The sequence below is a fragment of the Dermacentor variabilis genome, chromosome 1 (assembly GCF_050947875.1).
Source record: "Dermacentor variabilis isolate Ectoservices chromosome 1, ASM5094787v1, whole genome shotgun sequence".
Lineage (NCBI taxonomy): Eukaryota > Metazoa > Arthropoda > Arachnida > Ixodida > Ixodidae > Dermacentor > Dermacentor variabilis.
This window is the reverse complement of record NC_134568.1, coordinates 76,225,898-76,251,125: the sequence shown is the minus strand read 5'-3', so window position 1 is coordinate 76,251,125 and position 25,228 is coordinate 76,225,898. Positions and strand designations below refer to the sequence as shown.

General features: G+C 47.8%; 1 protein-coding gene across 1 annotated transcript in view; it reads right to left on the bottom strand.

The window, feature by feature from the left end:
• LOC142579733 (uncharacterized) overlaps positions 1–22,488 on the bottom strand; it is an 82,713-nt gene extending 60,225 nt beyond the window's left edge. Inside the window, exon 1 of the mRNA XM_075690256.1 lies at positions 21,923–22,488. Coding sequence (XP_075546371.1) covers positions 21,923–22,009 — 87 coding nt within the window. The 5' untranslated portion in view covers positions 22,010–22,488. The remainder of the gene's footprint in view (positions 1–21,922) is intronic.
• Positions 22,489–25,228: the final 2,740 nt, after the last annotated feature.

Here is a 25,228-nt window from a genome sequence, read left to right as displayed (position 1 = left end):
ATCCTGTTCCATACTTCGTAAAACCCCGTTGCGGATTTTTGATTTCGGTGGAATCCAACAAGCAGCGATGACTATTTGCGCTCGCAGGAGAGCCGCAGATGTGGCTATGTTTTCCAGGACTGGATATAGGACATTAAAAGACTATGTGCAGGCGGCGTTCAGAACTCTGGCAATTTCAGTGTCGAACATGATTCGGCTTGCCTAACGGATACACTTTCAGTTTTTTTATTGCAATTATTACTTGCCTTAAGCATAATGTTTGGTGTGCATCATATGTGGTCTGTAAGGCCTGGGTTGTTTATTTAAAGCAGTGTTCTGGTGGTATCTGTTGTCATGTGCTCAGCGATTACAACTGGTCCTGGCACACTTTAAAGGCTGTAGATCGTGCTGCTGGTGACAATATTGCGCACGCCAACAACGAGAATCGAAGTGCCAAAATCTGCGAACAGCCCCTGTTCGTAACCCAAGTTGCCCAGATATTAGGTGTTTGCCCGTATATAGGACTACATTCGTGCGAAATATTCCACTAAATTTCACTTCCTATGTGTGCGCGTCTAGGAACACTGCAGCTCGTTCAAAAGCCACAATAAAGAAGCAGAGTTATTTAGAATCATCTGAGGTAAGGGGCGAAACGGTGAGAGACAGAAAAAAAAGAGAATATATTGCTATACCGTAATTGCCGATCGCCTATAAGATCACGAGATTGTTAACTTTGGTCATGGGGGCTACGACTGAAGCTAATTTCCGAGCTGCAGATTGTCATCTGCGCACTCTGTCGCAAATAAAACACGCACATCTAACGCAATGTCCGAATCTAAATAGATAGTTTTGGGTTTTGCTCCACCCAAAATTAGGGGACGCAAACCGCCGGAAATGCTAAAGAACGTGAAAGGAGCACGAATGAATGCAAGCAGGATCGTGGGGCCTCGGGTACGCAAAGACGCTCGGGCGCGCTATTTCTGAGACTCCCTGATGCCGCGAAGTTTCTTTTGGTTAGTGAGGCAGCATGGGGGGCGGCAGCAGTGTAGCGGACGATAGGAGCGCTGCTTCGTAGCCTTTGCAGCTGTTAGCCCACGAGGACGAAGGCGATGCGTGGCGTGCTTGTCGAGGGAGGGAACGTTCGTGAGAGGCGTGTACGCACAGAGAAGCGCGACACGTACATCCAAATACATTTAAAGCGTCACACGCCTTGTGTCACAGGCGGCCAACCATTCCAGGGGAAGTGGCCAAGAATGGGCGCATAGCCGGTGACTCAAGCTGTCTATACCGTAGGCCAGAAAGCAGCCAGCAGCAAATTTGTCTATTCGGGCATGATCATACCTACAGTGACTCACATACATATCCGCAAGTATGTCGCGCGAAGAAACGACGCCGAACTCCGATACCGGGTGAAGAGGCGAAGAAAGCTTCGCTTTAGTGTACATAGGACTGCATATTTGTAGGCCGAAAGAGCACCCGTTGTGGTGTCTCAGTGGCTACGGCGTTAGGCTGCTGAGCGCGAGCTTATATATATATATATGAGCTAGATTTCTCGCAGCGGAAAGCCGCATCCCGACGGGGGCGGATGTGCGAAAATTATCGTGTACTGAGACTACTTATAGATTTTAAGGCCTGTTAAAGAACACTCAGGTGGTCGAACTTAATCCAGAGCACCCACTGCGGCGTTTCCCATATCCTGTGTGCTACTTTGGGACGGTAAACACCATAATTTGAATTTTGAGTACAGAAAGAGCGTTTTTTTTTTAAAGAAGCTGGCGCAACGAAAGATGTCGGAGATGTGATGCGCGGATACATTGAAAAATCATCGTACGTGCAGTGTATATCGAAGGTGTGCTAAATTGTGAAAACTGTTGTGGACATCGAACCCGGTGGGGGCCTATAATAAGCCAACCGATACTGGTTACAATTTTACCACACGAGATCAGTAACACGTAGATCGCGGTTATTCAACAAATCGACCAAGCAGAGCACGAGGGGCGTCGGGAAGTCAAGTTCAGCGAGATGTGTTATATATACATATATAGATTGCATGATTTCAAGATCGGCAAATATTTCTTTCTCAAGAATTCCTTCTTTGGCCCGTTAAGAAATTCATCCTGGCAGTTTCTGATGTTGTGCATGTTGTGCAGATATGTTGATCTGTCTTAAGGGTACCAGGAGTATGTAATTTTTATCGCAAATCAGTGCGAGCGCGCTTCATGGAACAAATGTCGCTGAACGCAGGATCCCTCCGAGTTTATTTTCATCGCCATTGCTCACAGACACGCATACAAAAAAAAAAGAAAGAGAGAGAGAGAAGAGATTGAGAACTCGTGCACTCCTTACAGTTTAGGAAAATCACAAAAACAAATGCGTTTCCTTTAACGATGATGGCAGTGTGTGCTCGAAATAAAATTTTTTTCTCCCACAATCCATCGCGGTGCGGCATCGCTACACTTCGACGCTTCCAACAGCTTGCAAAGATAGAGCGTGTTGGGACTTCTGCACTATTTAAATTTTGGCAGTATCTGAATGAGTAATATGACGTCTGAAGAAGGTGAAGAAAGCTTTAAAGTAATCATTTCTGCAAAATTTCTCAATTTGTATAGCCACTGTAACGACTGTATATATCGAATACTTCACTCTGCAGACCATTAAACCCCTGCTATCTATACGGCTAGCTGAGAATGAAAGTCAGCCTTGGTGAATCATCGCGTCAGAAATGTGCATCGGCTATACACGTGGGAATAGGAGTGGAATGCTCGTTCGTCCAGCTTCAAACCACGCACGAGAGCGATAAGGTGATAAGGTGAACGAGTGTCGGGCTCTTTTCAATGTCCAGTTCTTTCGTCTATCGAGTCAAATAGGTGCATAATATTGAGTGCATATTCAGCGCCTAAGCTTAATGGTTGCAGAATACGTAGCTTGCGATGCACACGACGCTTGTTTTTTTATGTTGTTTCCGTCCTATTATATACGTCGATAGGCCGGCAGATAGGAATTATGAAGCTTCAGCGAAGATAACACACTTGAAGAGCGAAAAAAAAAAAAGAAACCGATAAAGAACGGTGTGAATAGTGAGATTTTCTTGGGAGGGCTTCTCAGTGAGTCGGTTCTAACAGTGTTTTGAGAGAAGAGCAGCAAGAACGTGGGAGATCAACAATGTAAAGACGAGTTGAGACACTGGTCGCCTGAGAACTCGTTATAGCGATTATTCAGACAACACGAATTCCTCCCATTTCTTCTTCGGAACGATGGGGATATTTGCAAAGAAAATGAAGCACTCGTAGTATATAGTACCCTCCCTCCCACACACCGCACCCCTTCCAACCAGCCCATATTTTCTTACAAAAGGTCTTAAGAAAAGGGAAATGAGCAAATAATTATGATTGAGCATTTAACTTTACATTGTATTAATTTGTCTGACTGATGATGAGCTAGGTTTAATCACTCTTCAGCTTTGTTATCTATATGTTTATGAAGAGAGTACTTCATATAGGGAGAGGTAAAAAGGATAAATAAAAAGAAGGGAAGTTAACCAGGACTGAGCCGGGTTGGCTACCCTGCAATTAGTGAGGGGGGGAAGGGGAGGGAAATGCTAAGATAAGAAGAGAAAGTCCACTGTTGATATCGCCAACGTAGTGACAGTTCTCTGCTCTATATCACAGACGGTCACTCAGTCCGGTAGCCTTCAGAAATCACAGCAGAGCTTTTGTTGCCTTATGTAGCGGCGATATGCGAAGCCATGGTCCCAAGATCTTGTTTAATGTGAATTGTTTTCCATCTAGTTGATTTAGAGATGTGCAGACGTCATGTCTTTCATTGTCAGAAGACGGAAAGTAGCACAGGAGGTGTTCCATAGTCTTCTCGACACCGCAGGCATTGCACTCGGCGCTGTCAGCCATTCCAATAAGAAATAAATATGCATTGGTGAATGAAACGCCCGTGCGTAAGCGACATAGCACTGTTTCCTCACTTCGGGAAAGACCGGGTGACAGCCGCAGTTGCATCGATGGGTCGAGAGAATGCAACCGATGATGAGGGAATTCAGGTGTGTGCCACTTCTGCAACGTTATACGGCGCGCTTGCTTGCTTAAGTGTTGGGCTGCGTCAGTCCTTGACAAAGGTATAGAAACCAGGTTGCTCCCTTCATGCGTTCCCTAGCAGCTTCGTCGGCGAGGTCGTTGCGCAGATACCGCTATGGCCTGCAGCCACTGAAACATGGCGTTGTGTCTTTCCGCGATCACATGGTGGTCCATTTCTCGAATCTCCTACACGAGTTGTTCACAGGACCCTCTACGAAGAGCTGACAAAAGGCACTGCAGGGCCGCCTTTCAGTCGCAGAATATTGCCCACTGATTAGCCGGTTGGTGGTCAATATAATCGACGTGAAAAATCTCTGAACTGGTCCATGTTGTGAAGTGAGAAATCTTGTCGCTGATGCTCATTGATCGTGATGGAATAACCACTGCGTCGGTGGAGCTGGTCTGAGTGGAAGAATCATCCGTGTATATCTCGCTCAAACTAGAAAGTGTACAAACAAATCTAGAGTTGGTTGCTTCAAGGCCAAGGTAGACAGGTCAGTCTTCTTTCTTATGCCTGGGATGGAAAGGCGCACTTCAGGTTGTCGTAAACATCACAAGGTTGTCGGTTAACATGGCGAGGGTGTGAAGCCTCCGGTATTAATGGAGGCACGATGAGCGTTGACTACGTTGGCGAATGACGCCTGTGGTCGGTAGTTCTGGCAGGCAAGCAAGATAGTTCGATTGTATCCGCGAAATGATTGCTGAATATGCGCCCTAAGCGTGTCGGGGGCGGGGGGGGGGGGTTATTATATAAGTCATGATTGGATGGTCTCGAGCCTTTATAACCGTTCTGGCTGTAGAGGCGCTCCGCGGAAGGCTCTTAAGTTCTCAGAGATTGGACTTGCAAGTTTTAGAAAGCACGGGAGAGCTATAGAGTAGGAATCCGTTAAAATATGCTCGGTACAATTGTAACTTGGAGCCCACTGATAATCCCCATGTTTTGCCTGCGAAGAATTTGAAGATACGGACAGTAGATGTGAGTTTCTTCATGTGCGCAACATGAGGTCTCCAGGGGAGATCCCGGCCAACAGTCACACCTAAAAATGGGTGACTCCTCTCGTAGGAAACAGGCTGGCCATTGGTGCATACAGGATAACCAGTCATTGTTTTTCGCGTAAAAGTGACTATCACGCTTTTCTGTACAGATGGTTAGGCCGTGTGTGCGATAATAGCCACTGTGTTGCTGCTTTCTGTAGCCTTGCACGAACCTGCGGGTGAATCACTGCTGAAACACAGTCGCAGATGTAATCGATGTAGACCGAGACACTGACTGTTTGCGGTAGGGATTCGGCAATCTCAGGAGTATTGAGGAAGTCCAAGTGTGTGCAATAGACTCCAAGTTATTACTATATCAATCCCTATTTATGTTCTCGTGATTGAGCGCTTGTTTTTGCAGCGCAGAATAAAAATAAATAATCTGATGTGCACCAATGTCTATCCGAAGAACAAAGCTGTTTATGATATTATTAATTGTATACTTGGGCAATTTGTGAACACTGTAACCGAACAATTAAAACTCCACTCAGAGTTCAATTCATCTGAGTAACCTATTTGTATATAGAAAGTACAGAAATCGATGACCGATGTTTCTTGAAGACATGGCACTTACATATTGTTAAGTGCGCCTCGTGGCTACACGGCAGGAAACGTTTACTTTTGATGCTTAATATTCGACCGTGAAGTGAAGAGCAACCGCGTCTGTTACAAGCGCATCAGTTGTCGCGTTCGTAATCATGCGTGCACCGACGCCCTCGGCACCGATCGAGAGCGCTTGAATAACCAGACGGGGCCGCTTCCACGTCCGCGCGTTCGCATTTGCTGACTACCGCACGAACAGTGAACATTCCGCTTTACTTAATATACCGGGTTTACTTCAACAGAGTTGAGAACGATCGGATGACGAAAGGAGGCGCGTGTCCTGGGCAGTCGCTGTCGTTACTTGGACTTGCAGCTGCACGCTGCTGACTTGAATGAAGCCTCGTGAAGGACCACGCGAGGTTTCCCAGTCTGTTCGGCCCTTCGTACTCAACTATACGTGCCCCTCTAGTGTACGTATATGTACTCTACGTGACTATTAGCGGTGAACTGATCAAATTTCGCTTCTCCATACCGAGTTACCGTGGCACGCGCTTTCACGCGCCCGTGCGGCAGGCGCGACAGATTTCCCCCTTGTTGCAACGCGACAGCTGGCCGCGCGGGAGACGCCGTCGCGTCATTTGCTTTTGTTTATTATCATCACTCCTCATTCCGCGCAGCAGTCTGTCTCGCGGGGCCAGAAAAGAATCCGGGTTACGAAAGTGCCTAGGCTCGGGCTCGGATTATATATACACTTCCCCAGTGCCCCGCAACTGGCGCGCTGGATCTGACCCCGTTCGAGAAGACACTGTCCTCCGGCCTCCGCCATCATCGTCAGCGTCGCTCCTACCGCAGTTTCTGTGCAGTGCGGATGTGGCAACTGCCGCCGCGTCGTACAGCGAGATCGGTACGGTTCGAACGGGTGAGGCTGACGTGACTGTGACAGCGGAACACTATGGAAACCGCAGGCAACACAGCTGAAATCGTCGTTTATTTCTCTTGTTCCTTTCTTTTTTCTTTCGCTCGTCCGCACCTGTGAGCTTACGGCTGCGACGGTAAATGTGTTTAGGATGCTCCAACAACACGACACAAACTCTTTGGGATGACAAGCTGGGTGGCGCGTGCGGATATAGAGTAAATGCGACAATAAGACCTTCTGATTGCATAACGGCGACAGCAGCAAATATGCAGCGCTGGACCTCCGCTACAATGGCGCGGTCTTCTTTTTGTTTTTGTTTCAGCCATGGTCGCCCATATTGTTATAACCCTTACGTCTACCTATCATGGCTGCCTGTATTAATGGCAAGGTTCTTTTCCACTGGAACGCAGCGGCACTACTCATAAAAAAATAAAGAAGAAATGGGGGTTCCGCGGGCCCAAACCACCATCTGATTATGAAGTCTTGCCATAGTGGGGGACTCCGGGTGAATGTTGACCACCTGGGGTTCTTTAACATGCACCTAAACACGAGCGCTTCAGCATTTCTGCCCTCATCGAAATACGGCCGCTGCGGCCGGGATCGAACCCATGCCCTCGAGCTGAGCAGCGCAGCGCCATATCTATTCCATTACCGTGGAGGGTACTCGTTACCGTGTATAGCCGACGTTACGCCTAACTATATCTTCTCGATACAAACCCCTACAACTGCAGTGCGCGACGTTTTCTCTCACGCAGCTTTGCCGTTGTGCTGCGTTGAGCCTGTGTAACGCGACGCCCCGCGGTCGTCATCCCGCTCTTCGTGCGGTCTCAGCAACCGGGCCTGCCTCCAAAACACGGCGGCCCCGGATTCTTGGTGTTTTGCTTTGCCGGCACTGGGACGCCCGCTTTATCTCTCCCTCTCTTTCCTTCCTCCCATTTGTTCCCTCCTCATTTCTTCCTCTTTCCAGAACCTCCCGAGAAGATTCGCATCCGGCCGGTGGGGGCGACGCCTGGCAGCCGTGCGCGCCGCCCAGAATAGCCGCCGCGCCGCCGGCCGTTGGAAAGCGCGGATCCCCCCCCTGGCCGAAACGCCAATGGCGCCGAGATAGCAAACAATCCCCCGTCAGTACACCGCCTCGAAGTCGAGGGAACCGGCCGCAGCGGGGGGTTGTCCGTTACGTCGGCGCGGAGGAGGACGCCAGCCCGTCGTGGCCCTAAGATCCTTTCCGCGAGAGCAGCGCACGCTTGCGAAGAAGACAAGGGAGATCGGTGGCATAACATGTGGGTCAAGGACGGACCTTCCCCACGCAGTTGACGGGAAGCAGTTTGCATAGGCCAACGCTGGCGTGACTGTGCCAATAGTCGTGCCATTAAATAAATGACGTTTTGCGTGCACTGACATTGCGAGGAAACGGAGAGACTGCTTCCTTATTTCTTTTTTTTTTCCCATCTTGTTTTTAAATAGCATCGGCATTCAGACAGAACATCGTCTAGAATTGCGAAATACTCCAGAAAAGTGGCTTCCCTCTTCCAGCCCACTCACGAAGGAATCGAGTTGCAGAACGGTGGCGAAATGAACGTGTCGGCAGCCTAAAGTATTTAGCACATTGCGGACCATGGTAACGTGGAAAACTGAGTGATATGGCATTCACGCAAACACGCACACACAGTAATAATCAAAGACGTGAAAAGCTAACATTCACAAGGTGGCACTGGTGGCAATTAGTTCGGTAAACTATCGTTACGCGACTTGCTTTCCCAAATAAGCATAATCTAACCTGACATTTGGCGAACAAATCTGCCGCGATTTCCGGTCGTATCATAATTTAGTATTCGCATGTCACGCTATTTTTGAAGCTCGCGACAAAGTGTCGGAACACTTGGTTGCACTAAAGCGGCCGAGCATCGGGAGAAATGAATGACCAGCAAATCTTTGGTGCTGGTTCTGCTCTTGGTAACGGCGGTCACCTTTGCGAACAGCATGACATTACTTCAAGGGATGTAAAAGCAGGTCCCGCGATACAATTTTAACCAAGCGTTTATGAAATATTTACGATGGAAGAGAGGGGGGGGGGGAGAAATAGAAAACGCATACTGCGTAAATGTCAAGGATTTTCCCACTTGTTCATGGATGTTAGGTTATGGTGGCAGTAACTATGTCTCATTCGTTGCTCTTCTTTTCCATTTACGGATGGCCACTAGCCACAGTTATTCTAAGCAAGAATTCTACTATCTACTGGGCATCATCTTTATTTGTTCAGCTGCCGCGTTTTATACTTAATTACGAAAGTTAACGTTGTAGCACCCTAACCTTCGCGTTCTGGACGCAAACCTCTGATGCGTACATCACGTAAAGGCGTTTGTTACGCCCATTTAATAATAAACCACGTCAGCCTGTTCGCGCCGAACGAACAATACGCAATATAAGTGAATAAATAAATAAAGCGGAGAACATTCTCGTATGCGGTGGGACAAGAAGCCAGAAAAAAGAAAAAGGCAGTAAAAGTGTGCGCGAGCCAGAAGCAAAGCTTGCAGACGTGTCAGTGCAGCCCGCAGGTCGCGACAGTCGATTGCGGCAACGTGCTGCAACCATTCGCGACAGTCTCCGCTTCGTCAGCAGCGACAGGCGCTTCTTTCTTTAAATATCCGCTGGCCTCAGTTTCAGTGTTCGTTCGCTCTTGTCTCTCTTTCGAGGTTCAAGACTCGTCTTTCGCTGTCCTTCGTTGGTTCGCAAGGTCCGCAGTCTCGCGATCATCGTTGAGGTTCCACTCTCAGTTCCACGTGGAGGCAAGGAAAAAAAATGGCAGAGAAAGAGGGGCGGATATATATATATATATATATATATATATATATATATATATATATATATATATATATATATACAATTGCGTCACGTAACACGTGACGCCATCGGGCAAACACAGATGGTCCGCATCCGCTAGCTGTGGCCGTAAGTGGCGCGGTCTAATACTCCCAAGGATAGACCTATAGGACACATAAATACCGAAAACAGTGGACGGATTGATAGCCGTCGCCGTGGCACCATTGTTACTGCTACGCACCCGTAATGCGGAGGTTGTGGCTTCATCCCACCGGCGAAGAGGTAATATATATATATATATATATATATATATATATATATATATATATATATATATATATATATATATATATATATATATATATATATATTGTGTATTTTAATGAAAGCAGAGAGAGAGAGATAAATCATAAATAAGAAAAGTTAGGGAGGTCCACCATGGTCGCCCCCGGTTGGCTACCTCACGCACTTGGGGAAAGGGAGAGAAGAGGGGGTTCTCAAAGGAGTTATGAAAGAGCGCCTGTGGTAGATATCGCAGTTCTGCCGCATCACCTAGATTTGTCGAAGATGCTGAATGTACTTGCAGTAGAAACTGCTGATCGAGTGATGTTAGCTAATTAACAGATTTTTTTTCGCTTACTGCATACGTAATTGATGACTTTGGAGCCGGTGTGCCAATTGTGGAACGAAAGCCGAACTATAATGAAGTACTTATTAGCCGTTTAGGAGAGATGCTGCGCTTAATTACCACTATAGTTCTGAAAAATGCATCCCCTGTGGCCGCAGTGGTTCAGCGGCGACGGCGTCCTGCCGCTGAGCACGAGGTCGCCGGTTCGATTACCGGTCGTGGCGTCGGAGGGCGGGAAAATGTCCCTAAAAAACCCTCGTCTACTCAGGTTTGGGTGCACATAAGAGGACATCAGGTAGCCAAAATTCGTCCTATCCTGAGCACTCCATTACGGCTTCTCTCATAACCAACTGTGTTGTTTCGACACGGTAAACCCCATAATTTCAAGTGTACTGCATTGGTGATCCTGTTAACATTTGTCGACGCTCAATTTATTACAGTGTATATAAAGAGGGACTTTGTATAATGGAGTGCTGATAAGTGATAACTGGAACATTTCGGATATGCCTGACACACCTCCACGCCAGTCCAACACCCCCAACCCCCCTCCTCCTACAACCTTCCTGCTTCAGAAAAACAGATGTAACGATAAAAATAAACAAAAATATGTCCGACCTTGCTTATGTCGGAAATGAAGTATAAAAAAAGCAAATGTCGTGGAGTTGGTGCTCGAGTATGGCAGATGAGCGGGCGCCGAGAAGATCAAGCTCTGCCTTTGCTTTTCTTGCTTGCGTTATCCAATCGCCAAGTGACATATGATATAGCGGCGCGAACCGAGTCAAAATTTACCGTGATATCCAACGATTCTGTAGACATATATATGTCTTTTTTTTTTTTTTTAGAGCCGCGATAACTTTTATACAGAACACAAACGTGCTAGAAATATCTTCGTATACATTGGCCCAGCGCACTCTTCGTTTACCTCGTACCTCTATTCATCCTCCTTTGCTTTAGATTTCTGCTTCTGTTTTATTCTAGCAAACCTGATTTGATCGTCAGAATGATATTCCGACGTTACCGGTTAAATTTGGGTGTGACGGAAGAGGGAAGAAAGTAAAAAGAAAAAAAAACTGGGCGCCAAGAACAGGTGCAATAGTGGCACAGAATTGTTGTTGATGAAATAAGGGGTTGGCCCGGCAGGTTTACGAGGATTCAGAGGCGAGGAAGGAGCTTTGACACGCGTTGGGCTGCACCAACACCATCGCCGAGACTAGCTCGCTATAGCACAGGAATAACAGCGACCGCGCTCCAGAGAACGAACCAAAAGAAAGCGCTCGCCGGAAGTGTGTCACCGTTCTATTTAACACAGCGGAGGTTCAGCGACTTGCGTGCTGTAAGTGAGTGTAGGGCTTTTGCAGAGTCGCTAAAACCTGCGCTTAAATTCTTGGTCGGTGCCGGGGAAAGCGGGCATGCTCCCTGAATTGCTGTGATGACCTGGGAAAAGATAAACTTTTCTCGTAACCCAGATTTTTATTCTTCTTTTTCTTTACCTTCTCTTTCTCTCTCTCTCTCTTTGTGATGCAGTTTCCTGCTGGATAAAAATGATGGTGACAGGCGGAGGGTTGCGTGCGGCTAGATAAATTTACTCTGGAATCGCGTAAGGGCCGGCCGCCAGCACAGGCCATGAAAACAGGCGAATAAATTCAGTGCACCCGCTAGATTGAGTCTAGATGCGAGTCACATCTATAGATGCTTGTCACCTAAATTTTCCGCTGTCCGCTTCAGCACAGACTCTTTACCGAAATGAGGAAATTACTAAGGACGCTCCGCTCTGTTTGGAACATAACACAAGCTGTAATACCGAATAGACACAGGTACGCAGGAAGAACTCTCCGTAGGCTTGAAATTATCAGCAGGGGCTGAACAGTGGTAGTTTCTGGAGCCAACACTTCGACGAGAGGAGTTGTCTTGCTACGTTGACGGAGACAAGTCTCGCTTGGGAAAAGTTGTCTTCAGAGTCGTCCGTTTGTTCGATCATAGTTCAATACCGAATAGAGAGACTTAGAATTAGGATTGCGCAAGGCAAGTGTGGGGGGCTAAACAGTGTTGCAACGCGCCTGCTCCCCGTCTTTATTAGGTGCGAATGGGAAGTTTGGCGGACCGGAAGGGCCGGCTATCACGCAAGATATTGGCCAACAGAACTCTAGGAACGGAATAGTTCCAGGCTAGGAGCTGCAATGCCTTGTCGCGTTTTTGTCCTTTTCAGAGCCGGGTAGCCACGAAAAACAATATTTTAGTTGCAAGGGGGATTTATTAAAACTCGTCCAAGCTATCGAAAGAGAATCTGTAGCAACAGTCCTATCTCTTGGCATCAACACGAGGGCTGGAGTCTCGCGCTGAAGCGATGGCTGTGCCTACAGCGCTACATGCTACACAATTGCCCCGGCGGCAAAGATGAGCCATCCTGGCAACGTAAGGTGACGACACGACGAGGGCCGGGGTCGTAGCACGGCTTTAGGCGGCTGACGTGAACCGCCTCGCGGCCACGGTGGCGCTTGTCCGACGATGGCGTCACCGGTTGTACTACATAATTCACAGGCGATGTGCACTCGACGATCCGGAAAGACCCTGTTATACTGGAGCAAGCTTTGGGCTAAGGCTTGGAGAGTGGAATGACAGCCGAAGCCAGACGTGAGAACCAACGGCGAAAGGCGGTGCAGGCTGATCGTGGTCGCGACGATAATGTTGGATGCCTTGGGTATCGGACGTGAATGAGCGAGCCAGCGCTCTTTAGCATGGCGAGCAGCTTCTGAAATAGAGGTGAATTTAGAGGCCTCCGAGCGATACGCGAGTGCGGTGTCGAGGATAGGGGATGGTTCACGTTCATAGAGAAGAAAAAAACTGGTGAGAAGCCTTTGGTAGCCTGAGTGGTGGTATTACATACGTACGTGAGAAAAGGGAGGACGTCGTCCCAATTGGAATGGTCAGACGCAACGTACATTGTGAGCATATCAACAAGAATGCGGTTAAATTGTTCCGTTAGACCGTTAGTCTGTGGGTGATGCGCCGTAGTGGTGCGGTGAATAGTGGGGCACGTGGCGCAAACGTAGCTTATTATAACTTCGGACAAGAAGACACGGCCTCGGTCGCTGAGCAGTTCTCGCGGTGCGGCGTGCCGTAAGATGAATGCGGCGACGTCGCGAGCAGGCAGCAGCCGAAGCAAGTGCAGCAATTTCGGCGTATCTTGTTAGATGGTCTACTGCGACAATTATCCAACGATTTCCGTTAGCAATGCATGGAAGAGGCCCATAAAGGTCAATGCCAACCTGGTTAAAAGGGCGTGCAAGACACGGTAAAGGTTGCAGTGGGGATAGCGTATGAGGAGATGTTTTGCGTCGCTGACATGCCACACATGACCGAATTAAATACATACTGAACAAGAATGGCGTAAGAAAATCTAACTGCATTTACTGGGGACAGGAAACGTCGATACTGCACCGCAGTCTGCCTATATATCGTTCTATGGAAATAGATCGGCCGCAATTACCGGCGGCTCTCTCAGTGGCACAAGGCCACACATATGAGTGGATTAGGTGTACTCCTAAATGAGTGTATTATTTTGCTTCAGTGGAGCTTTGTCTGTGTTTTGTTTGAGGTGAACGGTGACTGATGACCTGGCTGATTTATTAATGCGAAAGCATTATATGTCCCGTGAGGCATGAGTGGTATCAAAAGATCAATGCGACGTCATCAGCGTCTTGTATGACGTCGGTAGTAATACAGAAGATAGTAAATTGTATAAAAATGTTTACTAGTAGTAATTATGCGTAATTAATGCGAATTAAAGTGAATTAAGGCGAATTCGAGTGAAGTCGAGTGCAACTATACCCAGGTAAAGTCATGGTCTTTTATGTCTCCCTAGGGCCTTAGCTGGCTTTTTCCCCAACACCTTAACATTTGCGAGCGGTCGCTGTGATCGATATAAAGTAATGATGGGCTGCTCGGCAGTAAAATATCTAGCCCTCCCCGCCACTCTTTTCGTGGCGCAACTCGGTGCTAGTGAAGAGCGATGCTTGAAACCGGGCTAGTTGGTCACAGCTGCGCCTCACCTGTTCAGTCTCATTCTTCCGTGTTCGTATTTGTCTGAATTGTTTGCTTACGTTATAGCGCAATAAATTTGAGGTGGTGACAAGCCTGCGTGGGACAGGATTGCGTATACCGGTGGGAACTCCATCAACCGGTGAATCCAGAACGACGTCCAGATTTGAGGCAAAAAATGTGTGCGCACATACCCATAGCGCAGCCCGTCTCTATGTTTTTCGCGCAAGCTTCAAGGGATTGGAACCTTCACGCTGCTGCTGTACATCATTCGAACCCTGTTCATTTCAAACACATCCACAATAGATATACCCGATCACTTGTCTTGTAAAACTTTTGAGGTTTCGACAGACGGCTAATAGTGCTCCCGTATGCGTGTTTGTGCGCCTCACTGAGTCCATTCATAAGGAGTCAACAAAGACTGACACCAAGGACAACATAGGGGAAATTACTTGTACTTGATAAATGAAATAAAGAAACGGCAAATTAATGGAAATGAAAGAGGATGAAAAAATAAACAACTTGCCGCAGGTGGGGAACGATCCCACAACCTTCGCATTTCGCATGCGATGCTCTACCAATAGAACTACCGTGGCGCCGTTTCCCCATCCACTTTCTTGGATATTTATGTTTGCTAGTAGAAACCTGGGAGTGTTAGCCAGCGCCACCACTCACAGGCCTTAGCGGCGGACGTGGAACATCCTTTCTGCCGCAGGCTTCACGAGAACTTGATCTTTTTGGGTGAAGGCAACCGGTCAATAAACCCACACATGCTACCTGAAGGCATCAATGTTGCCGGAATGGTGCTACTATTGTATTGTGTTTTGCACTTTTAATATCTTGCATGTATGTGCGTGTGACGACTGCGGGGTTTGATATGACGTGTGTATATATAGCCTATTTGTGTGTCGGCGGTATGTGCGTCATGTTTTATCTAACTTCAGTATCTTAATTAAAATTTTTTTTGGGGGGAGGGGGGTTAGGGCTGATGGTATAGCCAGCTTCTAGATAGCCCATTATTCCATGTGTGGAGTTAAAAAACAACAAAGGTCGACCAATGAGGAATCCATAAAAAGGTTTCAGATCGCAGCATGATGAACATCATTTTGAGACGCGTACTTAATTATATTTTTGTGATGGGGTCAGCTCGGAATAGAGAGTCAGTCTCTGGAGCATCTTTGCGTCGCTCTGCTTTTATACGCTGGCGTCATTCCCCGTTATAACTAGACCGAAAAATTTGTTAGACATGCTTGAACCTCCCGCTTGTTTCGTCCTCATATCGCCATGGTGGCGCACCCCTCTAGGCTTGAAGAAAACCAATATTGACGTTCGGTGCTAGAAATAGAAGCATGTTGTCTCTCCAGTTTTGTTCTGTGTGGGAAAGCAGAGAGGGAGCGCGAGCTCGCTAATACCATTGATTTCTCGCGAGTGTGATGCACCGTGTGAGAACAACCGCGAAGACGTGCGAACGGCTCTCGCTTCGACTGACATGCCACTGCGCTCCCTGTCGCCATAAACTCCGGAGACCTGCGCCATATTTTGTGTTCTTTGTTTTAGGGATCAGTTGGTTCGGCCAAGCCTACGCTTAAATCATAACGTAGGCGTTTTGATAGAGAGAGAGAGAGAGATTGAGAGAGAGAGAGAGAGGAGCCCTTTAATGAATTGTGGAGAACTCCGCCTTTCGGCACGCCTATATATAGAATGCTGTTCCAGACGGCAATGGTGACAAAAGGAGATGGCACGCAGTGTGCACGTCACAGGCACACGACGTACGCAAAATACACCGCAACACGGGACATACGGACTGCTTAAGGCATTTCGTTGAGAGCGATGTCCGTCAGAACGGTTAAAAGTGATTTCGTTGCGTGGGACGCGCAGCCAGCGATTGTCCGTGGACCAAGCATACGCGTCGCAGCTAGAAGCATGGTACAGTCATTGATATATATCCAGTGCGGACATTCGGGTGGTGATTTCTAATGTGAACAGGATGTAATAAGAGGAGATTATAAGTGGGCTATGGGGGGGCCTTGCCGTACGTTGCATGCAAAGTATACATCCGGGATCTTATGCGTTTAGTTCTGGGTTCCGCTCACGCGAACTGCATGGTGATTCGCTATTCCTTTGGTAGTCCGAGTGCGTTATTCTCCCGTTTTCAACCTCACTAAGATGTTACGAGGTTTCATCGTACAAGTTTCGGGCGCATTCGGTAGATTAGAAAGCCAAAACGGTGCGCGTTTTAACGCAACCGGGAGAAAGGCTGCGTCACTCCGAGGTCAGGTTCAAATCTATTCTTTGGTATTACCAAACAGGTAGAAAACCAAGAGCAGCACTCTGCCAACCAGCTTTCATTATGCGACTTGAACTTGGCGCCTCTTACTGCCCAGACTTCTCTGAGGCCTTCGTTTTCTTTCCTTGGTTTTTTTCTACTGATTTCACTTCTTTCACTTTTGTTTCGTCTTCAACGGCACTGCCACACCCCCACTTAACCACCAGCACTCAAGTTGCAACCCCCTCTACCCCCGAGGGCACTTTTTCCATGTTCGGTTTACTGTGTTTTGATCGGTAAATATTGATATATTTCTCACCATCGTGTCATTGCTTTTATTATAGTTACTTGCTGTTGTGGCGTGGAGCACGCGTGCCAGCTCGAAAGTGCAGCTATGACGTCTGACGAGCGCATTGTTGTCGTTTTCTTTTGACGCCTTTCCGTGTGTTCTATTTGTGCCTCCCAGCAGGGCTTCCGAGCGTTAAAATTTCAAGGTAGCGCCAGCTGCCATCGTTGACTCATATATTTTTTTAAGGGGGAAGGAGGAGTGTGGGCGGGGGGAGGGGTGCATATGAGTGTAGTTCTCGTGTTTTCCTAACGCTGCCAAGTGTGATAAATTTCATCATGGGGTGTAGGGTCCCGTATCGCTATTTATGCTGCATGATGAGCTGTGGTCGCAAAAAGGGATGAAGCCAACGTTTCCGTATCAGGGAACTCGTCTTCCTGAGTGTCCCTGATCGAAATGTTGACTCAGACATTTGTTGTAACCTTTCATCATTTCAAATCTCCATCTTCTCGTAAACCTCTGTCTTGCGGGGATGTCGCATGGCTATGATTATAGAGAAATAGCAGTAGGGGGGGGGGGGGTTATTGACTGAGGTTGCTTCAGTCTTGCTAATTGATTGCACAAAGTGTTTTATGAATTGAGAAAAACACCCGATTAATTTTTTCCCCCTGTAACCTTGCAAGTGAAGCAATATTAGCGTACAAGGTTTCCCCGCTAACTGCACATTGCAGTCATCTTCGGAGTCCAGCACGCAGTGCGCACTGTTGCGACTCGGGGTTCGAAGACGAGGGATCTTCTTTCCTCGTGGAGGATTGAGTGAACGTGAGGCCGGGTCCGACATGCAGATTGTTTGACAAACACGTATATATTTACATATGTACAAGAAAATGCAAAGTAATACAGAAAAGTTGATGATGAAGTGGTAGTCGCTGATCACTCCCGCCGTCCGTAGCTCCTTTTATGCCTTGCGTGATCATTGTTTAGTCACTTCCCCCAATCCGGTGTCAGGAGGCCGATGACATCAGGTCCCACCAATCCAGAGGTAGGTGGCCCCCTTTTCGTCGACTCCGATTATACTCTGACAGGTGATGGCCGGATCATTGCACTGAGCGCGTCTCCGGCTTGGACACGCCAGTTTCTGCTGCCAACAGGTGACAGCCGTATCATTGCTATTTGTTCAAACCTCTCCTGAACGAGGTATTCCCGCGCTGGTTCAATTCATCCATGTCGAGAACTATTTTGACGAGGTCGTCGGCCCGTTCCCCATAATCGTGCGAGCCATGACCGAGGAGTGTCGCGGGGTGAACGGCCGATTACAACAGCACCTAGTATGGCGATGCCCAAGGTTACTGAAATTCTGGGCTTTTACGTGCCAAAACCACGATCCAATTATGAGGCGAGCTGTAGAGGGGGATACACCGGGTTAATATTGAGCCCCTCGGGTCCTTTAATATCCACCCAATGCAAGGTACACTAGCTTTTTTTTTTTTCATTTCACCCCATGGAAATGCAGCTGTCGCGGCTGGGAGTCGAACCCTCTAACTCGCGCTTAGCAGCGCAGTGCCATAACCACCAAGGCACCATGACGGATAATGATGCCTAAGGTCCTCCCGGTGGTCAATGCAGTTAGTTAAGCACTTGTACTTTATATATTCAAGACAGCCTACGTTCGATCGCTGCTGATGCGCTGCCATTTATTTGCCACTTATTGCTTATTTATCGCACCCGTCGCGGTAGGCCAGTGACTGTGCAGGTCGCCGGTTCGATCGCGGCCGCATTTCGATGGAGGAAGAATGCAAAAACACTCGCGTACGCAGATTTAGGTGCACGTTAAAGAACCTAGGTTTTCAATGTTCACCCCGAGTCCAACCCCTACAGCGTATACATCATAATCACGTCGTGGCTTTGGCGCGTAAAACTCCATAATTTAATTTGTTTAATTCGTATTTGTCGCGACATTCGCGCGCGCACACACATACGTATGCAGACGCGCGCTCGATGTTCAACGAATTTTGTTTTTTGTGCAATCATTCTGCTTAATGGGCAGGAAAAATTCAGCATCCGCAAATAATGCTGGCAAGAGCATTGGTGTACAACCATGACAAGCGGTCACTGACACTGACACGGCCAGATCGACAATCCAAATTATGAATTCCTGACGTTTGCGGAAATGGTAGAGAAGAGCGAACAAGCAGAGAGAAAGAAAGGTAGAGAGAGAGAGAGGGATAGAGATAGGGGGAAAGAAAGAAAGGTACTAACACAGAAAGAAAGGGAGAAAGAAAGAAAGAAAGAAAGAAAGACGCTGCTGGCCCGATCTCAGATGACCGTCCATTGCTACAGCCAGAGAGGTCCCGTCAACAGCCACCCTTTCCCCAAGCTCCCTGCGCATTTGCGTGTTTGCGTGCATACAGATATAGCACTGCACCCGCCTTGCTTTATTTTTTAATTTTTTTTGGCGATTTCGCGAAGTTATGGAGCGCCGCGGCATAAACAGGGAAGAATAGTGACCGTTAGCGCTCACTTATTTAAAGCATTGCCGGACAAGGAATTCAGCCACTTTCGCCCACCCTGCCTATATTCCATTTCAACCCTAATTGCTTTACCACTTTTCTTCCCTGTTCTTTCTTCTACTCTTCTCCGTTTAGGGATAATGCCTGAGTAGCCTGAGTAGAGCTACCTGAGTGCCCATACACACACTGTTGGCGCCGCAGGACAGGTGCTGGAAGCAAGTGCATCCACCGCGAGACGAGTTTCCGTCCTGCTTTCCAGTCCTACATATTATTCTCCAGGATGTCTGTCACTGATTAGTTCACTGGGACCACGGGTATCTTGCTCTTCCTTTTTTCCCATCATGTTATTATTATTCGTTATACATTTTTCGACGAAATTAAGTGTTTCGTTGCTACAACTGCTCATTAAAAAAATCTACATGGTATAAAGCCCACCTATCTGCATTGGAGTGCGTATTTTGTCGCACTTCATTTTATTCCTTTTTCTTTCGAGAGATTGAACAGCAGTAGCCCCATTCAAATGGCAACATTATCTTGAGACGTGAACTGGGCTTGTCTCCACCCGTCCTTTAGCGAAATCACTGTGCAGGACGCAATGCTAGCGTACTGCGCACGCGCAGAACCTGCGCCCACTCGGCCTACTTCGTTTTGAGTTTCGACCCTACGTGCTGTACTCGTTGTAGTGATCACGCCTCACGCCTGCATCTTGCAGGTACGACACACATTCCCATCTGTGATAAAGTCTAACTTGCGGAGCAGCTGGAAAGGACAGACGAAGCGCGCCTCGCCAGTCCTTTACTTATTATTTTTTCGTAAGTATACTTCTTTGTGCCTTAAGAACCACGGGCCAAATACACAAATATTTTCGTTAGTAGGGGAGAGGCGAGATGAACTGGGCAACTTGCACGTTTGTATGTATCGCTCAGTTCATTTGTCACACATACGACATGAGCTACTCTAAATTTACGTCAGACATTCCCCTACATTAGCACAGGAGCTCCTCCTTCGAGGACGTCCAGGAAGCTTTGATGCAACAAGAAACAGACAGATCGACAGACAAACAATCATCACAAGGAACCTAATATGTCACACCAACATTATATACATGACCCTAAGAATTTGTCAGCTGGATATAACACGAGGGCAGGTCGACATTTAATACAAACAGCAAACTGAGTTTTTTTTTTAATCCCTGCTTCTTTTGTCTCTGGCAGCTTTAATAGGACGTCTTTGCTCGGCATTGCATATAGTCGAGACGGGCAGAAAAGAAAGAATGTCCGTATTTCTCCTCTCCCTTTCTTGACCTTCACAATTAACTATATTGCTGCAGTCAGCGCTCTTGACCTCGTACTTAAAGAAAGACTGATGTTTTGCCGCGAAAGCGCACAAGCACAATCGTACAGAAACTAACGTTGCTCTAGCCTCCGCGAGGACCCTCGAAAGACAATTGCTAGCAGTCTCTGCGGCTTCCTTATTGTCAGGGTAGGGTTAAGTCACTCTCCAGTTCGATTTTTTTCCAGGAGCACCGACTTTTGGGCTAGTTGGTTATGCATAGCAGATTACGGTCAAGGACAGAGTGAGGAAATGGTTTTGTTACTGGTTGCGCTAGCTGTCATTTGAGCCTTTAGGCTTCTTTGGCACGCCTCTAATTGCCGCGAATACTCAGCAGTTCACGGATCCCGCAGTATACGTTCTATGCATGTAGCAGTTGCGTTGTAAAAATGATACAGGAGAAACATATAAACTTCGATGAAATGACCAATTATAGAGACTAGGTATGCGATTAAAATAACGACAAAAGCATGTAGCCCAGTTATGAAACGATGAAACAGCGTTCTACTGCTCCCTCCATCGTGCTACCTCATTCCTCCCAAGGGCACAAGACAGAGCAATTATTATTTCTCACATGCAATAGAGGCTTAGGAGCACAGTGCTAGTCCATAAATGCCTTTCGAATATTTTTTTTGTCATCAGCGCATACATATTTCTGTTTTGGCTTCAGAATGCTAACAACAACAATAAAATAAAACAGTTAATTACTTTTGGCAGTCGTGAAGGCAGTTTTCATTTTATCGGCTCCTCTTCACGTTGAAGCGGCCAGAGATTACGATGGAAACTATATGTACAGTGGTGCTATTTGTAACGGGTTTCCTCAACTGCGTTGCTCTGGCGACGTGTCAAAAATATTTTACCTGTTCCACTCCTCCAGCCCTCCTACTCCTACCCCCTCTCCCCTAAGTTGAGTTTGTCATTGTCTGGCCGCCTTCGATAATACTATATCTGACATTGCGATTGACTGGCATCTTTGGAACAATTATAGCGTTAGAAGTACTTTTGTGAATACGGGTCCACGTTAACATGCAGACGGCTTCTCCATAGTGCAGTAGTGCAGATTCAGTAAAATGTGCGAAAAATCTGCGGTCGCGCAGACTTGTACGTATTCCTCCTCCTTTTAACATTGAAATTTCTTCCTTCCTTTAATGACAGCGAAAATAGCGCCATTTCTGCTGATAAGTCAACAGAAAATGCGCCGTTTATTTTTACTACCCCGCGAGCGCACTCAGTCACTATAGCGATCGTGGCGAGAGCGCGACCGCGCTTCGTGGCGCAAGTCACTCAATTGTGTTTCGGGAAAGAGGAGGAAACAAAAGACTTTCTTGGCGAATCGCCTCGGGAAAGCTGACGGCAGTAAGCCACCTGCGCCGCTTTCTGCGCACGAGCGCGCCACATTTGATTCGCGCGCGAAAGCAAGTAACGAAGAAAAAAGGAAAACCTCCTCGCGCTGCCAGGCGCGAGAAACGCCCGCGTCCACTCACCTCGCTCACGTCTTTGGTTTTCTTCTTGGGCGCCGCGGTGTAGCGCCTGTAGTCCCTGGCATCCTTGAGGCAGTCGGGCTTCTCCATCTCCTCTCGGTCGTTCGTAGTCGCGGAAATTCTCGCAGGTAGTCGGGAAGCTTAGTGTTGTTCCGGGGACGCCGTCCACAGAAAGAAACGCTCCGCTCTCCAAGCGCGCTGGAGTTCGGCTCGGAACGAATGTCCAGGGGCTTCCAGAAAGCGGCGACGCGACTGAGCCCCACAGGCAACTTACCTCTTCTCTTTCTGTTTTACCCCTCTGTTCTTCTCTTTTTTTTTCTCTCGCCTAACCTATCGCAGTCTGCCCCTTTTGAAACAGCCTGCTCTTAAAAAAAGACTCTTCGAAGGCTCTCTTCAACACTCGTGCGCCGGCTTTAGCGCGATCGCGAGGCTACTTGGCTGTGCGCGGCCACTGCCGTCAATATTTCCCCACACGCGACAAGCGGCGATGGAAAAGAAACATGGAAAGGAAGGGAGAGAGGAGGTCCTGCCTGGTCCTTTTTTTAAAAGCAAGCCTCCACCGAGGTTCGACCCTGGGCTGTCCGCGAGGATTCCGTGGCTGATGTACAGTAGCCAGATTTTCGTCCTCATGGTGGCTTGTTCAACGACGAACTTTCCGGGCACCTCCACCCCCCCCCCCCCTTCCAACCTCCTCCGTTCCCTCTCAAAACCCCGCGTTTTGCCCCGTGGCACTTCTCCCACACCCACTCCCCTTCAGACGCCGGTTGGATGCCTTCCGCAGCTTAATTTTGAAACGCTCTTGTTTGAGTCCCTTCCGGTTCGTCATTTAGTCGGCTACCTCTCTCTCCCTTCCCTTGACTTACTTTATTTTTTTCGTTTATTCCGCATAAGCAGCCTTGGAAAGCAACCAGCAGCGTACGTGTTCTATTTTCTTGGAGACAGAGCCCATATAATGACGTGACCTGCGTCACGGAGGACGCGGCTGAAAGTAAAAAAAAAAAAGTGGGGGGGGGGGAGCAGAGACGCGATAAAGACGCACTTGGCAAAATATTTGATAACGTCGCGAAGGATCCTTCCGCTTTCGAGAGAGTAATAAAGACAGAGAGATGGCAGCGCTATGAAACAGCGCCTAAAAAAAAAAAGGGAAGAGAAACAGAACAGTCGCTTCGTGAATCTCGTGATGGTGACATTATTAAAGAGCACGAGAAAAAAAAAAAAACTGAAAGCTCGCTCTTAAAGTCAAAGACAAGTTAGAATAGATACGAAATCACCACTGTCAAATACAGATATGACGCGACAAAAAAGTAGACGTAGAAAAATAAGAGATGCATTTTGGCAACTTTGCGTGCCGATATCATAGCGCAACTCGAAACTTTAGCATTCGACATGCTGAAGTTCACGCCTTAGAGATCACCACCACCGTCATCCCTACTGTCACTACTACTTGCTGATATGAGCATGAAACTATGGCTGGATCCGTGGAACTTCAAAAATAAGAATAAATAAAGGGAAAAGAAAATAAAAAATAAAGGAAGCCAACGAAGCTCAAGGAATTATCGCACAAACAAAGAAATGCTGTCGAAGAAACGCAGGATGGCAGAAATCTTGGAGAGCTGTCAACATGGCTGCATAACCCGAATCTGCCTTCGAAGACAGCAATTTACACGAGCAAAAAAAAAAAAAAGCATCTGGGCGAAGAGAGACACGAGGAAGACGGTGTTTAAAAATAAAGGTTAGGAGGGAAAAAAGGGAGAAAAAGAAGGCACCACCGAGCCAGGCATAGGGGCACGTCCCGTTTAAAATTAGAAAATGGCTGAGCGGCGTCCTTCTAACACGCTGTCCGTTCTCGCTGAGGGACCCGTTTATCGAGAGCGCGCCCATACAGGCTGCCTGCTGTGACGTCTAGACTGGCCTCGCCGTCTCGAGAGAACACTTTGGTGTATTATTTTAATGCGGTTCTTTTCTTTCTTTCTCTCTCTGGCTCTTGTAAGTTTCTTCGTGCCCTGCTTCGAGTCTTTGATCTCGGGAGGGCCTACTGCTACTATAGTTGTTCGTGGTGGGTGGCAACAAAGTATACAAACGTACGAAAGACAGGGAGGGCCTGTTAACCGTGACGCTTTCATGCGCATTACTTGACGTTGTTGCCTTTCGGCTACGTCAGCTGGTGACACTTCGGTCCTGTTCGTTTGCGTTCTAGCGAGAGGCTATAGCGCAAATATACCACTCGAAGGACTCCTTCCGAGAGCTAGTGTTCACGTGCGCTCTGTTGCAGAAACGAGATATGCTAAAGTTGCTCAGGCCCGAGAAATGCTCCACATGCCACTGTGCAAGGTCGTTCGTTCTCTTGACAGCTAGCGGCTGTATCTTGGACGGGTGTGGTGTAGTAGATTACATTGAGGTTACGCCGTGCCTCTTGTTTGAAAGCCGCATTTCTTTTCTTTTTCTTTTTTGCAGGCCTGCACGCGAGAACCGCGACGGCGATTCGAATGTGTCAACACGTGTGAAGGAGCAGCTTGTCAAGACATAAGCGCTTGTGAAAGTTGACTCCTTCGCAATAAGAGTGTTTGTTGGGAAAAGCTCGCTTCTGTAACTGTCTTCGTCATGCGGGTGCTAGCTGTAGTTTAATGGAAGCGCTTGAGCGTGCATGGCGAAATAGTGTTACCATGGCAACGGTAAGTATAATCGTAAATAAGTGAATAAACATTCAAATAAATAAGCTGCAAATCAGTCGCCGTCGTACATGGACACCTCCAATTCTAAGACTGACCGCTTATCCGAATTCGTCATCTGGCCATCGTCGACTTGCATGCTCCCGGGACCGATTAAGATTGAAAAGATGTAATACTTCGCCGTTCACCATGTTGTCGCCGCCGCCGTCGCCATGCTGGTGTGCAGGACTTGCCATCCGTGCCGAAAGCTGATGATGATTGGATTTTTAATTAGTCACGTGACAAATGGGTACCTGCCGTGGTTGCTTAATGGCTACGATGTTGGGCTGCTAAGCAGGAGGTCGCGGGATCGAATCCCGGCCACGTCGGCCGCATTTCGATGGGGGCGAAATGCGAGAGAGAGAGAATCAACTTTGATACTGAGCCCTTAGTAAAGGTTGGTGCGCGCTGGCACCAGATGGGCTGGATCCTTCTTCTCAGGTCCCATATGCGTCCAGCAGTTCCTGGCCCCTAGCCGCCAGCGCAAGCTGGGTCGGTAGGTCGGGGCTGGACAACAAAGTCTCCCATCGCTCGGGGGGGGGGAGGGGGGGATGGTGGGGTGTTCTTGAGCTTAGTGCACTCTGCAAGGATGTGTGCTAGA